This window comes from Dermacentor silvarum, chromosome 5, assembly GCF_013339745.2.
Source record: "Dermacentor silvarum isolate Dsil-2018 chromosome 5, BIME_Dsil_1.4, whole genome shotgun sequence".
Classification (NCBI taxonomy): Eukaryota; Metazoa; Arthropoda; class Arachnida; order Ixodida; family Ixodidae; genus Dermacentor; species Dermacentor silvarum.
This window is the reverse complement of record NC_051158.1, coordinates 41,937,022-41,957,737: the sequence shown is the minus strand read 5'-3', so window position 1 is coordinate 41,957,737 and position 20,716 is coordinate 41,937,022. Positions and strand designations below refer to the sequence as shown.

Sequence of the window (20,716 nt, the reverse complement as noted above, 5' to 3'; positions counted from 1 at the left end):
TCGCAGGCGGGGACACTTGAGCTGCTCATAGAGATAATTTTCTACGTAATGGCACCTGAAAAGTGACATTTCCGATCCGAATATAATACAAATATTAGAGCAAACCGACCTTTTAGTGTGAGATCTAACATGAATATTTTCTCGTTTTCAAGCAGATTATACAGAAGCGCTATGTGGAGTTCATTTTAGCAACAAGTAAAATAGGTCCGTGGTGTGTACTTTTTTTCTTTCCCAAATTTCCCAAACGTGCGTTTTTCATCGAGAATTGTCTTATAGTTCTCATAGGGGGCGACAATACAATTTCGTATGAGTTGCTTTTGAACGTAATTACTAGAATTGCTAGAAATGTATCGCTGAGCAATAACATTTTTTGCTATCCTCAACGAAAGAACTCGAAATCTGGCTCCGCTTATAGAATGCTGCTTTCGCAAACATTAGGGGTTCTAAGCACGCATTCAGGAAAGCCTCCTTTCTCATCTTTTCAACAGTGTTACTTTCTAACGGCCAAATCAACTTTCGCGCGTCTGTTTTCTTATTGCAGAAAAAGGTCAAACGGCACGTCCTGTCTTAAAAAGCAACTTCGTAGTCCCTGTACGGGTTTTAAAGCGAAAACTGCTGCAGCCAAGGTTAAGAAGTTCCCAACGTTTCGGGACCAGCTCGGTCCCTTCTTCTAGGGGTTACTAAAGCGGCCGAAGAAGCAGCGTCCTTTTCATAGCGTCACGTCCTCTCCCTAGCGTCACGAATGCTGTGGGCGTACACAGAGGGGAGCGTCTCCGAAGGCCGATCGATGTGACCGTGAGTATTTTGAGTGTGCCACGACTCAACAAAGAGTCTTCTCACCGGGTTGGTCTCAGTGTCAGTCACAGAGACGCCGTGGAAATCTGTTGCGTGGTCGTGCCTCTCACAGTGTACAGCGGGAGCGCTGCGCTGTGCTTCAGTTTCCGCACGTCGTTCCAGTGCTAGCGCATTGTCAGAAAAGCTATTCGTTTCCCCGATGTAAGTGGCGGGGCCCTTATAACACGCAACTTTGTAAATAATCTCGGGACATTTCTCTTTAGACGGTCGGTTCTTTGGCCGCGGGGGCAACCTGCATGGCGAGCGTTGACACTGGCTGTTGTGTGCGACCTTGACACCACCTTTCGCCAGCACCCTCGAAAGCTGTTGGCTAATTCCTGGAACGTATGGAATGCTGAGGCGACGGGTTGATTTTGTCGCCTTTCTCGCCGGCAAAAGGGGGTCCGGGGGGTAGGGGGCAGACGACCCTGTCGGTGCCACATTCGGCAGAAGTCTTTTGTGTACCCCTTTCTTCTTATAGTTCTGAGGTTACGGTGCTTTCTTCTTCCTTTGACCGCTCCTGTCACCCCCTGACGGAGGGACCGAGCCGGTCACGAAACGTCCGCAGCTTTTTAACCTTGGCTGAAGCAGTCTTTACAGAAATCATTATAAACGTTCTGTTGTGTGTCCATTTACTTTATGTTGCCTTCAATAGAGAGTCTGCTGATATTATATTCAATGTCATGCATAATTTTTGCAATAGAATTTTTACTGCGAAGATGTATGTGGCTAGCCGATTCGTCCTTTTGTCGCCTGTACGCCAAAAACTATCATCATCAGCAAGGGCTCGAGCGTCGTCGTCATCTTCCACAGCTGGCTCCGTTGCCGCTCATCATTCCAGCGTAGAATTTCACTTCTATTCTGTCGCCGTAATGGGGAGGCCACATTAACGGTTGTATGGGTCATTGCTTAAGGGGGTAGGGGCCGTTCATTGTCTTACGTAACGGCCAGATTTAATTGTGAAGCAATTTAATGTTGGAGAATCGCAAGCGGCGATGCGACAAACAACGGCCGACTGCGGGCATACGCCGTCAGTGACGTCGTTCTCTCCGTTGCAGCTGAACGTGTGTGTAGCGTCATTAAGAAACACAGGCGTAACCAATAACTGAGAAAGACTTTAATTTACCGTCGGGATTAACCCCAGTAATAAACACCGGCGCCACTCGTTTCAGTTTCGCTGGCTAACCATCTGTACGAAGTGCTTGGCCGGTGATCTTTCGCTGCCAATATTTCTATACCCAGCCGGACAGATCGTTGTCAAAGATGTTTACTTTCAAGTATATATGGGTTTGGACTTTTATATCGTTCACAGATTTTTTTTCAATCACCCGTGGCGTGCAGCAGAATTCTATTTCTTGAGCTAAATTACTTCCAGACGCAGGTCTTTTTGCTCGAGCAATTCAACTTAATATTTGAATAGTTTTCGAAGTTTCATTAATTACCTGGTATTTTAATTACCTGACGGCACGTTCTTACTTACAAAATTATTATAACTCATCAGGGTTACATACTCCCATTCAGAGCGTTAGTGAATATAAATACCTTCGCCTTGTTTTCACAGCCAGTATGTCTTGGTCCAAACACATAGATTTATTAACATCAATGTCACTGAAAACGGGCTATCTGCACCGCACATTGACCAAAGCCCCAAAGGGATACTAAACTACTAATATATAAATCTTTGTTCCGGCCTATACTAGAGTATTCTTCTCCTGTCTTAAATCCGCATAAACAATGCGATAATAATCAAATTGAGACCATCCAAAAGAAAGCTATCCGCTTCATATGCCACAGGCTCGTTAGGGATTTTTCACCTTCCACAGGGCTTTCATCCCTAGGCTTGCAACCGCTGTCAGACCAGCGACGCACGGAATCCCTTAAGTTTCTGCATTGCATCATTAACTCCTCTTGCCGTATTTTTTCGGTTAATTACCTAACTCCAGCAAAACCATCTAATACTAGAAGTCACCATCACCTAAACATCGCGCCTTATTGTGCCCGTACGGACAGTCTTAAATACAGTTTCTTTCCATGTGTAATTGAAAACTTAAGTTCTTTGACTAGTCTTACTCGTTCTCTTCCTTTAAACTTACTTTTTGCGACTACTGAACAGTTTTGGTTTCTATTGTTCATATTGTTTCTATTATTTGGCATTGTTCTGCTTTTCACACCGACTCCTGCAAAAGCCCTTAAGGGCTGCTGTATGCAAAAATAAATATATAAATACATAAATAAATAAGTCAATATATTGCACTTTACCAATTATAGCTGGTGAATTCGGCAGTCATATCCGCTTTGAACAAATCCTCAGGATAACACCAGCTCCTAGATCATCATCAGAAGCAGCAGCCTACATTTATGTCCACTGCAGGACGAACACCTTTCCCTGTGATCTTCAATTACCTCTGTCTTGCAGTAGCTGATTCTAACTTGCGCCTGCATATTGCCTTACTTCATCACCCCACATAGTTGGCTGCCGTCCTCGACCGCGCTTACCTTAGCTTGGTATCCATTCTGTAGCTCTAATGGTCCACCGGGTATTCATCCTACGCATTACATGGCCTGCCCAGCTCATTTTCTTGCGCTTAATGTCAACTAGAATATCGGCTATCCCCGTTTGTTCTCTGATCACACCGCTCTCTTCCTGTCTCTAAACGTTAGGCCTAACATTTTCCGTTCCATCGCCATTTGTGCGGTCCTTAACATGTTCTAGAGCTTCTTTGTTAACCTCCAAGTTTCTGCCCCATATGTTAGTACCTGTATAATGCAATGGTTGTACACTTTTCATTTCACGACATGGTAAGCTCTCAGTGAGGATTTGGCAATTCCTGCAGTATGCACTCCAACCCAATTTTATCTTTCTGTAAATTTCTTTCTCATGATCAGAGTCCCCTGTGAGTAATTTGCCTTGATAAAGGTACCCCTTTAAAGACTGGAGGCTGACTGGCGATCCTGAATTCTTGATCCCTTGCCAGGTTATTGAACAGTATGTTTGTCTTCTGCATATTAATCTTCAATCCCATTTTTAAGATTTCTCGGTTAAGGTCCTCAATCATTTGCAGTAATTCATCCCCATTTTTGCTGAATAGGACAATGCCATCTGCAAACCGAAGGTTGCTGAGATATTCGCCATCGATCCTCACTCCTAATCCTTCCCAGTCTAAGAGCTTGAATACTTCTTCTAAGCATGCAGTGAATAGCATTGGAGAGATTGTGTCTCCTTGCCTGAACCCTTTCTTGATAGGTAACTTTCTACTTTTCTTGTGGAGAACCAAGGTAGCTGTGGAATCCTTGTTATATATATGGTTATATATATGGAAGGTACAGAGCTCGGGTGGGCCTTAAATGGACACTGAAGAAGATAAAATTAATATAGCTGCACTGGTGGATGCTGCGTATGGTAAGCCGAATAAGCCTCAAAATTGAAAGACTGGTGGCGACGCCCCCTAATAGTGCTTGCACTTCTAGCCGTGTGTGTGTGTGTGTGTGTGTGTGTGTGTGTGTGTGTGTGTGTGTGTGTGTGTGTGTGTGTGTGTGTGTGTGTGTGTGTGTGTGTGTGTGTGTGTGTGTGTGTGTGTGTGTGTGTGTGTGTGTGTGTGTGTGTGTGTGTGTGTGTGCGTGTGTGTGTGTGTGTGTGTGTGAAAACTTTTTATTTACAAAAGTCCTGAGGCGCGACTCTTTCAGGCCGAGGCGGGCCGCACCCGCGATGGCACTGTTAGGCCCAGCCCTTCAGCGACATCGTGGGCCCTCTGGACAGCCCGTAGCTGATCTGGAAAAGATTAACTCTGGAGCATCTTCTTCCAATTGATCCATTTATCTTCAGGGTTGGCGAGAGTCGCAGGGCATTCCGCGAGCATGTGTCTCATCTCAATGGTGCCATTGCATGCGTGACAATCTTTTCTTGATCTCCCTTTCTGGATAAATTTTATCAAGGTGGTACGGCGTGGGATAAGTTCCTGTTTGTAATAGTTGCAGTGAAACTGCCGGAGCCCTGTTCAGCTTTGAATGTGGCAATGTAAATTGTCTGCATCCTAGATAGTAGTGTTTAGTAATCTCGTTATATGTTAATAAATTATCTCTTAATTCCCCGGCCTGGTGGGGGAGGGCTTGGTTGTGACTATCACGGCTAGCAAGTCCTGGTGCCAAGTCATGAGTAACCTCATTGAGGTTAGCCCGGGTCTCGTCCACTTCTCCCATATGCGCAGGAAACCATTGGATTTTAGTTCTCAGAGTCATAGTGTTTTCAATAAGTTTAGCTGCAACCCCGGTCACGTAGCCTTTATTGAACCCTTTATGCTAGCCGTGACGTTATGTATTTTTACCACGTGTGCTCCGGCATAAATCATGTTTAGTAGCAAAGATGGACTGTATTGTACTTTAACAAGTGACCAAGGAGTGAAGTTAGCAAGCCTTGATAGGGTTCTACTCTACCACAGTGGCTCAACCACGAAAAAGTATTTTTAAATTCGCGTCCGCGGCGTCATACGAGGTATCAGCGGTGGTTTTTCGATACGAAATTTAAGTGTGGTAATTGTTTGGCCTTCAGTTCTTTCATTTTAGTAAGCACTCTTTAACCGTAAACTTGACACAAATAGATTCTTCAGAGCAGACTTAATTACCCTATAACCCGATTTATTGTTTCTTTATTGTCCTTTGAACAATAAAATAAACAAAATCGTCGTCTTTTATCTTCTCGAAGGACCAACCTTTAGGTTGAAGCGCAATGGCTCACCCCCATTTTTTAGGGGACAGCGACGAGCTTTGCCAAGCACTGATCCCCCACCGAGCTGGGACACATTACCCTCCTGGCCCCTATGAGGTCTTTTCGGGCGTTTTCGGCGTCGCTGCTTCCTTCTTCGTCTTGAGTATTCATCGTCATCAAATTCTGCTTGCCGTTTTTGTCGAAGCTTTACTTGGCCTCTGACAACAGTGGGTGTATTTACACCATCGATGTACGACCCTATTACGTTCACCCATGGCTGGTAAACCGGCAATGGGTTATGAACCCCTCCCCCACCTCGCGCTTTCCCTCTTCCCAAGAGATTGCTGCCTCCCCACGAGTCTTGCGGGATTTCTTGGTTCCGGAGCTGGAGACCGCTATGGTAGAAGATGTTGTCTCCGATTCCGTTGTTCGAGTGGATCACGGCATCCCAACCTGAAGAAGGAAGTGAGGAATGAATAAAAGGTGTTCGAATATTTCATTTCGCAACGACAGTAGGTAAACGGGGAGGCTTTGCTTGGTTGCGGGTTTGCGGGTTGCAAGGGAGGGTTTGCTTGCTGAAACTGATGTAACAAAAACATGTTATAACATTATTGCTTATGGCTTTGCAACCGTGCTATCGAGGAACCTAACTTTGGTATCTGTGTGCAGAGAAGACAAGCCATTACACTACCGTACATGCGTCACTTGCACAGATGGCGCTGTTGTCGCGCTATGCACGACGCAATAGGAGCTAAATTTAAGCCTCGCGCCTGGCGTTCGGAGAGGCGCAGCTCGGCTGTACGTTTGTCCATCCGAGCAGGAATAGTCGCGTTTGAGAGATCTCGCTATGCCATAATAGGTATAATTTACCAAACTCAAACTGCTTTTCAACAGAAGTTTTGAGGCCAACAAATGTGCAATACGTTGCAAAGATGCAACGCTTTCTCATGTATTAATGTGCACCCGCGATTGTTATTTATGCAACACGCAGTATATAAAGCTTCGTGGCACAAAAAAACACCGGACAGCGAAACCTGGCCAGAGGAAGACTCAAAAGGGAACATGTTAGTCACACTGCAACTGATCTCGTGTGGGTTCACTGGCGAAAAGAGCCAGACAACCTAGTGATGCAAATGCATCATATTGGACAAGCATGGCTACCTAGCAAGAACATTTAGTAAACGTTTTAGGGATGGGCCCTGCAAGATTTCTGTAGGGCGTCGTATATATCACGCTGCTGGGAGCACTAGTACGCGTAAGTGTGATGGCCATGATGTTCTGAAATGGACGCACCAGTGTCAGTTACGTATTTCAACTTTTCGAATGTGACCCGACAATAGGAAAATTTTAATTTCGTCACGCAGTATGCCACGATTCTTTTGATAAATGGTATTTCTCCGTCAATAATGTTTCGCTCTTGCGATGACGTATATAATAATGCGGTAGCATTAGGACTGTCTAAAGGTGAAAACGTATGTGTGTGTGCGTGTGTGTGAAAGTTTGAAGAGCCGGTCACGTGGTAGAGAAGGGAAGGGCCAGCTATTACCGTGTACAGTGGTAGATGGTACTGGTAAAGACCTAGTAAATTTTACTTCAATTGAATTCTGGGCTTTTGCGTTTCCAAACCACGACTTGATTATGAGGCACACCGTAGTAGAGGACTCCGGTTTAATTTCGACCATCAGGGTATGTTTAACGTGCCCCCAATGCGTGGGACACAGGCGTTATTGCCTTTCGCCCCCATCGAAATGCGGCCACCGCGGCCGGGATGTTATCCCGCGACCTTATGCTTAGCAGCGCAATACCATAGCAGCTAAGCTACCGCGGAGGGTAAATTTTACTTAATAGTAACAGTCTCTTCCTTTCCACTAAGCTACCCTGCATATTGTCACGCGCTAAGGCAAGAACAATCAACAGTACCAGCAGCCAGACACGAAGGTACAGCGTACTAGAATAGGCAATTCTAGTACACTGTAACGAAGGGACGGTTCTCCACAAGGAGGATTTAAAAAATGCATTTTTTTTAATCCTCCTTGTGGGTAACCAAGGAGGATTTAACAAAAATGCTGGAGTGGAGCTGCCATCTCAAAAGTGAAGCCGGACCACCGCCATTCTTTAATCCTCCTTGGTTCTCCAGCTGGCGCGGGATCTTCGACTTCGTCGTCTTCTTCGCCGTTCTTGCTGGGCACGCAATGCTGATCATTTGCTGACTGAAAACACCAGGTGGCATTATTCCCCCTCCCAATGAAGCAACGACTCGATGCTCAAACACAAGACGTACACGGAAAGTACACAAATTAGGTAAGACACACACAAAAAAATGGAAACGCGCTAGCCCACACGCGGACATGAACACGAGGCAAAAAATGCGTTCTGTGGTCGGGAACAAAAAAATCGCTTCGCAGTGCTTCGGAGGACGACGCGACTACAGCAAAAAAAAAAAAAAAAAAAAAAGTTGATTCACCACTACACTGTATGAACGTCACCGTGTAAAATACGGCTTGAGGCGGACGACATGTACAATCTCTGCACGTGGTAATCGGCGCGTGGGCGTTGACAGGTCGCCGTCTGGAATCACTTCATAGATCACGCCGCTGACACGCCTTAATACTGTGTACGGTCCGAAGTACTTGCTCAGGAGTTTCTCGCTGAGGCCTCACTGTCTAATGGGGGTCCAAACGCAAACTTGGTCACCGGGCTCATAGGTAACTTATCGATGGTGGAGATTGTACCTTATTGCATCAGTACACTGCTGCTGTCTTATGTGCACACGGGCCAGTTGACGTGCTTCCTCGGCGTGCTGAATGTACTCCTCGACGTCAGGAGCTAACTGGTCGAGCTGATCGATGTCGTCATACGGAATCATGGCGTCGAGCATAGTTATAACATCTCGACCATAAACGAGACGAAACGGCGTGAATCGTGTAGTTTCCTGCGTGGCAGTGTTGTACGCAAACGTTACGTACGGCAGGATTTCGTCCCACGTTTTGGGCTGCACATCCACGTACATAGAGATCATGTCTGCCAGTGTTTTGTTTAGTCTTTCTGTCAAGCCGTTAGTCTGAGGGTGGTATGCAATGGCATTTCGATGACTCGTGTAACTCAACTTGAAGATGTCGTCCAGAAGCTTCGCCGTAAACGCCGTCCCTCGGTCAGTGATGATTAATGACGGTGTACCATGCCGAAGCACAATGTGATGCATAAAAAACTGGGCAACCTCAGATGCTGTCCCGTGTGGTAGTGCCTTCGTCTCAGCGTAACGCGTCAAGTAATCGGTTGCGACAATGATCCACTTATTGCCGGAGGAAGACAAGGGAAATGGGCCAAGAAGGTCCATTCCAACTTCATCAAACGGCGTACGCGGAGGGTCGATGGGTTGTAGAAGGCCTGCAGGTTTGAAGGACGGTGACTTGCGGCGCTGGCATTCACGACATCCTTTCACGTAGCGTTTGACGCAAGCAGTCAGTCTAGGCCAGTAGTACAGTTTTCGTACCCTGTCCAGAGTCCTTGAGTAGTCCAAGTGACCAGATGTCGGCTCGTCGTGGCAGGCTAATAGGATGTCGTTGCGAAGGACTTGAGGCACTACTACAAGATGTGGTTTGTCGCCGGCACCTGTGTTTCTTTTGTATAAGATGCCCTCTCGTAGGCATAATGACGACAACCGTCGCGAAATAGGACGAGGAATGGACGCGATGTCGCCTTCTAAGTGATCGATGATGTGCCTTAACTCAGCGTCCGATCGTTGTTTAGCGAGCAGATCCGGCCCGCTGAGGGCTCCCAGGAAGGCGTTCTCATCTTCCTCGTCAGTATTCTGAGATTCAACAGGTGCTCGTGATAGCGTGTCAGCATCTTCATGTGTTCTGCCGGACTTGTTATGGTGATGTTAAATTCCCGGAGTCGCACTCCAACGTGCCAATCATCTAGAAGGGTCTCGGAGGTTGGCCAACCAGCACAAAGCGTGATGATTGGTCACAACTTTAAATGGCCGCCTGTAGAGCTACGGCCGAAACATTGTAGTAGCCCAAATGACCGCGAGGCACTCCTTCTCTGTGGTGGAATAATTGGACTCTGCGCGTGACAGAGTGCGGCTCGCGTAGGCTATCTCCTTCAGTCCTGTCTCGCCTTTGCACCAGGATAGCTCCGAGACCAGTATTGCTGGCGTCAGTGCGTACTTCTGTGTCAGCGTCCTCATCGAAATGACCGAGCACGGGAGGAGAAGACAATCGACGTTGTAGCTCTGCAAAGGCGGTCTGTTGTTCATCAGTCCAGAGGAATGGCGCGTCGGCACGCGTAAGGCGAAATAGCGGCTCTGCAATCTTTGAAAAATTTTCAATGAAGCGTCGATATGATGCGCACAAGCCCAAAAATCATCTGACACTTTTCTTATCGGTTGGAGCGGGAAAAACAGCTACGGCAGCAGTCTTCTCGGGATCGGGCTGAACACCTGCTGTGCTCACGACTTGACTGAGAAACTTCAGTTCCTCGTAACCGAAATGACATTTCTCTGGCTTGAGGGTAAGGTCAGCCGATCGAATGGCTTCGAGTACATTCCGAAGGCGTGGAAGGTGCTCGTCAAAAGTTTCCGAAAATACAACGACATCATCGAGATAGACGAGGCAGCTTTTCCATTTGAGGTCAGCGAGAACGGTATCCATGATTCGCTGGAATGTGGCTGGAGCGGAACCGAGGCCGAAAGGGAGTACTCTAAATTCGTGAAGGCCGTCCGGAGTCACAAAGGCAGTTTTCTCGCGGTCCCGCTCATCTACTTCAATTTGCCAGTAGCCACTTTTCGGATCGATAGAGGAGAAATCGCGCCCCTCGACCTGTCCAGAGAATCGTCGACACGAGGCAACGGGTACACGTCTTTCTTTGGGACGTTGTTTAGCTTCCGGTAGTTGACACAAAACCGAAGAGTGGCATCTTTTTTTTTTTAACAAGCACGACTGGCGGTTACCAGGGACTGCATGAAGGCTGTATTACGCCGTCTTGAAGCATTTCCTTCACCTGCGTTTGAATGGCATGTCGTTCGGTCGGGGAAACACGATAAGGCTGTTGCCGTATGGGGTGCGCGTCGTCATAGGTGATGATACGGTGTTTCGTGATCGACGTTTGACTTATCTTCGACGACAGTGCAAAGCAAGAGTGGAACTCGCGCAACAGATCACGCAGGGGTTTGTTGTCTTCAGGAAGCGTTGCACTAATGTCGACGTTGCCTAGAGGTGCTTCAGCATTGCCGATTGCCTCGGAGGCAAAACATTCAGTGACATCGGTGATCGGATCGGCGTAGGCGATGACAGTACCGGGGAAAAGGTGGCGGTGTTCGTAGGTGAAGTTCGTAACAAGAACGTCACAGTGGCCATTATGGAGATCAATAAGGCTTCTTGCAACGCAAACAACTTGAGAAAGCCGGAGAGAGTGATTGCTTTCTGCGACCGCTTCACCGTGTAAACGTCTGTCACATGCCACTTGAACCACGATACTTGCACGCGGTGGTAACGTGACAGCGTCGTCGATGACACGAAGAGGTGCTCGAGGGTGGATGGTGTTGGTCGTCGCTGCGGCGCTCTTTGTCGAGAAAGTGACGAGGCGTTGTCGAATGTCGATGATAGCTCCATGCTCCCTGAGAAAGTCCATGCCGGTGATTAGGTCTCGAGAACACTGAGGGAGAATGCTCAAGCTGGCAACAAACGTAGAGCCACGAATCTCTATTCGTGCCGTGCACACGCCGAGTGGTGTGACGATGTGCCCGCCAGCTGTACGAACTGGCGCTTGATTCCAAGGCGTCGTCACTTTCTTTAGAAGGGTGGCCAGTTTTTCGCTGATTATTGAAAAATCTGCTCCAGTGTCCACTAAAGCAGTCAATTCACGACCGTCGAGCAATACAGGAATGTCCAAGGAAATTCGTCTTCCGTAATCAGCAGGTACTGTCGTCGTCGATGTATCGTCGGTCCGCGTACGCGTCAGCAGGGGTCCTTGAGCACGTCCAGACAGAGCGGCCTCGCCTCCGAAGGCCGCTGTGGTTAGTTTTCCCGGCGCGGGCTGGGCGATCGACCCTGCACCACGCTCGAATACGTACGGCGAGTCGGAGAAAATCGCCGCGGCGAAGGGAATCGTGACTGGTGTCGAGATGATGAGGACCCGCGCATCTGGGCAACGCATTCTTCAATTGCAGGAGGACGCTGGCCGAACCTAGGTCGCGGCGAGTTTGTTGAGAATCTGCGTAGTCCGAGCTCTTGATATGAGCCCTGTCGGTAGACATGCCCAGCTTCGCCACAGTGAAAGCAAAGGGGACGGCGATCAGGTGCCCTCATGCCCATAAATGCCCCTATCCCCTCCTCTAACCTTCTGTCTTATCGACCAACCGTAACTAATACATTTTGCCGCAAGTCATGCGCAGGGTGAAGCTGACTGTACCTTATAGGTAATCAACGTCGGAGGAGACACTGTATGTTCTAGCTTTCTTCGTATCGATACCTTGATCATTCGTCGTGATAAAAGAAATAATGTGTTGTAGCACCCCAGTGGTTAACCGTAACTACCGCGTGCCTATAGCGCATAAACAAAGTAGATAAACTGAAGAACAGCACTCGCCCTAGAATGTATTCTCCAGTCAGGTGTTTGAAAACAGGGGATAAATGTGTTCCGCTATTTTATTTACCTGTGCTCGGGAATCCGTTGTCGTTGAACTGACCATCGTAAAGGTTCTGTCCGTGCTGTGGTCTTCCACTCATCATATCGCCTCCCCTCGAAAGGAGCAAAGGCCAGGGTATAGCATATTGATTCTGCTGTGAAGGTTGGAGGCCATGCAAGGTGTTATTACATTGAAATAGAGAGTGTCCAAAACGAGAGCTTAGCTTAACAGGAACCCGTCAGTAATTATGGGCCTCGGAACTTATGAGCTCAGTTGAAAGTTGAAGAGAAAGGTACGTAACGCAAATACGTTTTACTCTAAACTTCTCGCCTCGGCTCCACAGCCTTCCGCAAGTCCCAGCACAACGCTGGGCCCTTCACCTCAAAGGTATAACCAAATAGAACACCCCGACTCTCGAATTCTTAGTGAGGGAATTTGACGGCAAACAGAAACTCAGAATCTTTTTTCGCAAAACTGTCGTACTCTTCTTTGCCATGCATAAACCCTTGAGTTGCCCAAGCTGAGGCTTGAGACGCCTCGCCACTCTGGACAAAACACTAAATCATAACGGCTGGAAGAGGACCTAGGAGCTAGAATTCTGTAATTCACAAAGTAGTACGAGGTTGAGAAGTATGGCAAGCATCAAGGTCTCCCAAAAAGACACTGACGTAATCATAGAGCTGGCGCAAGTAACGAACGAAAGGTGAAGCTGGTATTGAGTTCATGTCGGAAACTATTTGTAAGTTTTCCTGCACTCTCATGTATTTATTATAGTTAAGATCAGTTCTCTATTTCATGCAACAAAGTCTCGGATACAAGAGCGAAAGGCAGATGTCCGAATGCACACACTCAGAGCATGCAGCAACGGAAACAAGAGCATCATGCACCATTGTTACATACAGAACACAGTTTTATTTAAAGTAAAGAATGAAAGAAGGTGCATGCTTTTGTATGCATAAATGAAAATTCTTACAAATAACGAAACCTCAGGAGCGTAAACATTTCTGTAAATAAAACCTATTATTCATTAGGGCAGGAAAGGAGGTAAGCATTAACATTCTTTGTTAAAGAGTCCAGGGGCACACATTTCTGAATAATTTCTATGGTCTGTGTATGTCAAAGCGCCGAACACTGCCATGAATTCGAAATTCCATCTCGCCCAGATCAATGCCTTGTTATTCATCTTGATACTTACATCTCCGTAATACTGGCTAAGTGATGCCCTAGGTACCACGACAATGAAGAACGCCGCGGAGATAACGGCTGGAACTTTCATGTTTCAGACTACATCCCCCACGGGATCCGGCCGACTGCTCCCCGTGCTCGATGGCGGACACGTTATAAGCCCTGCAGTCACAACAGTCCCACGTGTTCAATATTTAGCATCTAAGATAGCACTGCTTTCCACCGTCCAAGCGGACTTGCTTTCGCTCACATTTTCTTAAAAACACATCAATGATATCACAAAAGAACCAAATGCTCCCTTTAAACGGGCCAGACCTTGCGTGACTAGACAGTGTAACACAACAAAAGAAACATGGATGATGGATAACAAACTGTCTTCTGTCTTCAAATGCAGATGCCCCCGAAACAATGAAACAAGGTTAGCACAATTAGTTATGATATAGCTTAACCTTGGAGCCGCTTTCTTCAACCTGTTTTCTCATAAAACACTGTCTTAAAATAGTCAGACGCTGTCCTTTGCACTCTTACAAAAACTTCTGTGCGCCGTTCCTCTACTGCCTAAACACAGTGCCAGTCCTCGCAACTGATAAAGAGCCGAACCATGGATTTCACTTGTCTTTGACTGCATGATATCATCAAAATATATACTTGCCGCTGTCCCCCGATAATGTACGACAGGAGAGCCAGGTCTTTTGTGCCCGTAAAACAATGTATGCAGATGGGTGAAAAAAAGTCCCGTTGATAGTTCGTGTAGTTATATCTTGAATTAGAAGGACGTGAAACAACGACACACGCAGACGAAAGGGAGGCAGGACAAGCACTGAACTAGCTGCCAAAATGTATTGTGATACAGTACCTAACATGTAAACATGAATTCATGAACACACACATCAACACAGGGCACCTCAGGCACCACGTACAGATTATGTGTACCAATTAAGTCCTCGTGAACACGGCATGTGAGCCACGTTGATGAATGTTAAGTAAAAAAAAACTTAAAAAGCTCTTTAAACCTCCGTCACTGTGCACATTTAACGGCGAGATCTTTACAGACTCTTCAGAAAAGCTCCTTCTGACTTGCAGGCTCGATAAATATTTCACACTCAACGACGGGGAAGGAGTACCGGCACCGGAGCTTCCTTGCAGTTTCAGTTGTAAGTTAGCACTCGTGTTACCCATGTCTATTTTCCGTCCTGTATATTTCGCGCTAGTTCAGGAGGCGGCGCTGACACCGAGGCACCCTACGCTAGTTGAACTGCGAGCGTCATTAGACGCGGCCGAAGGTCCTGTGGAAAAGTTTAATGTTCTTATTTTTCTCCAAGCACAGTTGGCGAACTTCAAGAGCATCAAGTAATGAGGCAGGCTAAAAGTGCATTGCAGACTGTTGCTTTTGCGATGATGGACAAATCCTTACTGCCCCAGGCGTCAGCTTTGTGCCGAAGTTTTACAGCGAATCTGTACATGCCTAGACCAAACACTCCTGGTCCGACCACAGAAACCCTTCGGTGGAAATGTACCTGTCGAAAGCCTATCGAAAATTCGCGTATCGTTCAATTGGTGTACACCAAAATTGGCATGGAAGGGCACGAATGTAGGACTAACATGATTGATAGGTCATGGCATCAATAACGTTATACGCTCGTCAGTTACGTCACAATTAACGATAATAAAATCACGTGTGGCGCACACCCGCATTTAATATGCGGGTATGAGCCTGGGACAAGAAAGAAAGGAAGAAAAAAAGAAAGAAAGAAATCACGTATGGCTCACACCCGCATTGGATATGTGGGTATGAGCCGCCGAGCGGGGACGAGCGGGAGAGACCTTGTCGGCGTTGTGATAACGCCTCAGCAGAAGATCGGGCCCATGATGCGGAGCGCAAGCGGCAATGTAGGGCCCATCAGGTGGCTCGTGCGGCCGAGCTAGACAAAGACGTAACCAATAATTGAAGAAGACTTTAATGAACCGTCGGGATTAACCCAGTGATAAACACCGGGGTCGCACATTTCAGCTTCACTGGTTTACCATCTGTACGGGGTGCATGGGCGGTGTAATTTTTTTACCGCAATCAGACCAATGTGAGCTACTGTGTCGGAACACCAGGGCGACGCGGCGGCAGCCTTTCAGCGAATACCGGCAACCAGGCATATTTTTTCTGTTTCTAACGCCAACTAGTTCTTTGAGACGACTGACACGTGCATCACGTCATATACCACGAGCGACAGCACGTATGAGTTGTTGTAATTTACGTTAAAAATAATAAAGTTTTCATGTGTTTTTTTATTTTTATTTTTTTAATTTTTTGTGCAGTGAGATATACACAGGGAGGGAAAGACAGGGAGGTTAACCAGTGCAATTACCAGCTGGTTACCCTGTGCCGGGGAAAGAAGTAAACGAAAAGGGTGATACAGGAAACAAAAAAAAATAATAAAGTGAGAAATTGTCACACAATAACGCGATGCTACGCGCTACAACTTTCAAGATCGGTCGCACAATTCACAAGCCCTTAAGAACAGAGCCGACCACTTAAGGCCTTGAGTGCCGAATCCCGTCTGGACCAGTGCCCTAAAACTTTTTCCTTTGTCAAGGCGCGATCGTCCAGCTTTTCGAGGGCGTTCGCGAGCACTCTTCTTACCACAATGTAACGGCGACAGTCACTAAGGAGGTGCTTGATCATCTCCTCGCAGCAACAGTTGTCGCAAGCAGGGCTGTCGGCCGTTCCAATGCAGAAGGAATAGGCTGTCGTGATTACCACGCCGAGCCAAATGTGGCACAGAAGTGTTGCTTCCGCTGGTGGTACCTCTGCTGGAAAACGGAGTAGCAGGCGTGTATCCAATCTGTGGAGACATGCGTTGGTGAATTCCCTCGTGTTCTACAGAGACTGTGTGAGCTCGCGTGCGAAATAAGTAAAGCCTTGGGGTTGCATCAGTGGTATTGCAGTAACACGGGCACCATCATGTTTCAATCGGGCAGCGTCATCCACGCCGTGATTTTCATAAATTCCGCAGTGACCCAGTATCCACTGGTAGATGGTGATGTGCCTCTTGTCGATTGCGTGATGGTGAAGTAGTCGCACGTTTGCGACTAATTGCCGTTAGGTCCGTGGTTGAAAGGAGACAGCAGACACATGGAGAGCTGCCTTCGAGTTACAAAATATGGACCATAGCTGTGATGACTCGTGACCAATAAACTCCAGAGCAGCACGGACAGCGGCGAGTTTTGCAACCGTCGATGACGTAATGTGAGACGTCGTGAATTTGATGAGGATAAATTTCGCGGAAATTACCACTGTTCCAGCTGAACTTTTCGAGGAAACAGAACCGTCCGTGTAAACATGGAGGGGTGCTCTGTGCTTCTCATGTAGGAATGAAAGTACGGTATGTTTGAGGGCGAAAGATGACATCACTGCTTTCTTTTTTATGCCGGAAATGGCAAGACGTGCTTGGCACGGGTGTAGGCACCACAACGCTAGATATAGTCATGCTGCAAGCGTGAAGTACGACGTTAAAATTACGTGGTTGGCGGCGATAATCCTGTTAAACGCTGAACGAGGTCGAGCGGCAGGAATGGAGGCGAGATGATGCGATGGAAGTTCGATGCGATGGAAGATGCGATCTTTAAAGCGTCGACTTGAATGTACGTATTGATGGGTTGGTCATGCGCGATGGCTGTTGCTGCTGCCGTGGATGCACACCTGGGAAGGCCAAGAAATATTCTCAGAGCTTCAGCTTGCACAGACTGGAGGGCATGGAGGTTGGCCCTACCAGACCCACCCTGTATAGCTGAGCATGCCTGGCTGTTTTACCGAGGTTGCCAAGAGCTGTGTATGTCACCCCGTCAGGTCCAGGCCATGAGGAACGTCTACATACTGCCAGCGCCTCTTGCAACTCGTCGATGGAAAACAGATTGTTCATACGAGAATACCGCGATTTTCCAATGTCATGGGGATGATGTGCGGTGAACGAGCCTGGTTGACCAGCAACCTTCGAATAGAAATCCTCCGCTGCGTCGATCTCTTGGTCACCTTGGCAGAGAGTCAGGCATGTACAACAGTAGAACAACTACGATGACTCGGCGAGTAAATTACCGCACTACCAGTTTCTAAAATAACAACCAATCCCCATAATGTGTTGTCTATGCATTGTGTACTTTTGCTTGCTGATGCATCTAATGTAACTGTCTCGAATATTCTTTCATGCTGATGTAATGGGTGTTGCCGGTAATATGTCCGGACTCATAACAATTTTTGTATGTGTTTTCCTCAACGCACTCTTGAAGCGCCGCGCAATCAGAGTGCAGTTCTGTTGAACGAAGTGGAGTTACAGACTTACACTATCAGTGTCACGTATATGACCTTACCTAATGATCGAATGGTTTAACTGATTAGTATATAGTTTGAGTTCGCAGACCTTAAAACACAGACAGATGCACAGCATCGCAATATCAAATACTAACAAACGTGTATAAGGTAATACCGTTGTTTGTATTTAATGACAAAAATCCGTTATATTTAACCGAAGTTTAAGTGTGGAAGACTTGGCATCCGTTCAACATTGAAGGGAAAAAAATATGCAATGAACATAGAGGCTGAGTCGACAATCCCAACAACCTTAGGGGTGTCCACCGAACAGTTCTGGCCTAAACAGTTCTATGGAATTCATCATTCTCTCTAGGCATAAATATCTCACACATGTGTCTGTAAGGCTATGTATGTGAATGTACAAATTTTAAAATAAGAACAGTGCCAGAGACAGGAGCAAACGAAGAAAGACACAAACAGCGTTGTTCTTTCTTCTTCGTTTGTCCCTGTCTCTCGCGCTGTTCTTATTTTAAACATGAGCTACCAGCATGCCCAAGTATCTACCCTTCATAGTGAAATGCAGGCTTCAGCAGCGTATGTATTCCTATTGTTTTCCTATTGTGTGGTTAGACAATCAATAACTAGATTTTTTTTTCATTTCTGTGTCACTTAATGCCATGTTTTCTTTGTTACACGGTCGTGTTCTCGTCAATTTTATTTTAGGTCTTGCCATGTTTTACGCCTTAATTTTATTCACAGGTGTGATTTGTTTGTATGTTCATTTTGTCCGTCCGTTAGAGAGTAAGCATTGCTCTTATACTCAAGACTATCATGTGCTAGTTCGCGTCTGGCCCTATATTCTGAATAGATCACTATTGTCATGTATTCGTCAGTAGAACAAGACTACAAACAAATCCTATATGTGCTTTTTTTGTGTGCAAACAAAACAACTCGCTAAATTACCGGTTCTTCTTATTACACTCCGCTCAAATCCATGTGGTGAGGTGCAAGTAAATTGTATCATATGCATAAACAAACTTGCACGCAATAGTAGTTGCTTTCTCCTTGGTTTTTCACATCTTAATTTTGTGGTTAATGTGCCAAACCATGGTAACAGAAATGAAAGATTTTATATCACGCATTGCGCATAAAACGAGAAGGTATGCCTATGAAACGCGGCTCATCTACCAAGTTATCCTCCAACCTAGTTGACGTCTAAAACAGCAAGCAGGTGTACTTCAATACAAGTAATTACTTGTGTTCAGGAATTCTTTCTCACCGAACCTACCGCGCTAAAGGTCCTGTTCGTATTGTGGCCTTCCGTAAATAATTCCGCTTCCCATAAACAGGCCAAGGTTTAGCAATCTGATTCAGCCAAAAGTTGCGGAAATGCAAAAAAAAAGGTATTATAAGGTACCCCCGCTACAAGAACTTTGAGTCGAAGCAAGCAATAATTGCGATGCGTCACACACTGCGATTTTCGTTACTCAAGTCAAAGAGAGCAGTTCTTAAAGGGTGCTCGTCACTAGGAGATTATTTAGTAAACGCTGCCTCGTGTACAACCCTATGCGTAGTGGACGGTATCGTCAAACAAGTACATCAAGCGTCTGGAACACGGAGTCACCAACCTGTCTCTCCACACCAACAGTGAAGAATAAAAAATGAGGCCAAAACTTAGCCCCACTAACTGTCCGCAGCACACTCAGATTAGTATCATTGAGACGTCGCGACAGCTGCGCCAGCGTGCGTCGCCGGCGATCTTACACATTTTTATGGCGCTAGCACCTAGCGACATTATGTTTCTCCAGAAGCACAGAAAGTTGGCTTCAGGCAACCGGAAGTTTGATGTGTCTCTGAAACCATGACAATAATAAAAACCCATCTAAAAGGAGGTTATGGTTCAAGTAAAGAGTTGTATAATATATATGTGTGATATAGGAGCATAAGTTTAGTTAAGGAAAGGGACAGTTAACCGTCCGGTCTTTCTGATCATTATGATGATTAACTGTCATCATCAGCATTAGCTCGAGCGTCGTCGTCTTCTTCCATAGCTGGCTCATTGGCGCCCCTCAGCGCAACCGCGAGAATGGGCTTGTGCCACTGCTTCGCGTTCGTCGTCTTCTTTCACAGCTGGCTCCGCTGCCACTCATCATTCCAAGGTAGAAGTTCACTTCTCTTCTGCCGTCGTTATGGGGAGGCCGCGATTACGGGGGTATGAGCCATTGCTTAAGGAGGTATGGGCCATTCATTGTTCGTGTCCTAACGCGCGCTCCGCCGGCACGTTAGGACACGAACAGATCCCGTAAAGATCCCCTAAAATTTTACAGCGAAGCTCTATACCTCTACCAGTCAAGAACATTTTCGTGTCGTTGGCGTAAGCAAAAAAAGCCAGGCTAAAAATTGAATACCAACAGCATATCTCCTTTGAAATCGGGGCATACAGCATACAGCTCAGCACTCGTTCTCAAAAGAAAAACCACAAAACAAGCATCAAAACCACATGATGGATGATAGGGCGCGTGTGAACAATGGGAACACCCGCCGACGCGTTCCGGTAAAGACTAGGTTTGCAGCTGCTTCGAAAGGGTTTGACGTCATTCAAAACCCTCGTGTGAAGTGCAAACCGTATAATGTATGCTAATGACGTCTGCTAATAATGCGAAACACGTTCCTTCTCCCGCGTGCGTTTCCCGGTAAAGATTGCGGTTGCGTAAGCTACTCCGAGTGGACAAGTACCCAACAGCATAGAAATCACGTAGTGACGTCCCCACGATCTAGCAACTCATTCAGTTCATTCCAGGCTACCATGGGTAGACCACGGAAAGTAAAGACGCCAGAAGAACAGCGTGAATATAATGTCGTTGTGAAGTAATAAAGGGTGTGGTTAAGTACATTTCACTTGTCTCTGGTTTCACTCTTTGTAGAGCCACGTGTGTGAATTCAAGTGACGTCGCAATGGGTAATCATTGCATGTGGGTGTCGTTTACAGCTTTCCTCTCCAACCAGCTTCACAGCGTGGATTGGAGCCACTGCTTTTTCTTGTTTTTTTTTTATCAATGCGATG

The 20,716-nt window shown here is 46.6% G+C and overlaps 1 protein-coding gene across 2 annotated transcripts; it reads right to left on the bottom strand.

Annotated features, from left to right (window-relative positions):
• Positions 1–5,474: 5,474 nt before the first annotated feature.
• On the bottom strand, positions 5,475–13,602 carry LOC119452377 (uncharacterized). Of its 2 annotated transcripts, none has more exons than XM_049667111.1 (3): positions 13,363–13,602; positions 12,195–12,318; positions 5,475–5,989 (listed from the first exon to the last, which is right to left on the bottom strand). In XM_049667111.1, exons 1-3 carry the CDS (start codon positions 13,441–13,443, stop codon positions 5,520–5,522), a joined length of 675 nt encoding a protein of 224 aa, XP_049523068.1. In that variant the 5' UTR covers positions 13,444–13,602; the 3' UTR covers positions 5,475–5,519. The 2 variants fall into 2 exon arrangements, with proteins under 2 accessions (XP_049523068.1, XP_037570503.1); XM_037714575.2 differs by having other exon boundaries at positions 12,195–12,321; positions 13,363–13,601.
• Positions 13,603–20,716: the final 7,114 nt, after the last annotated feature.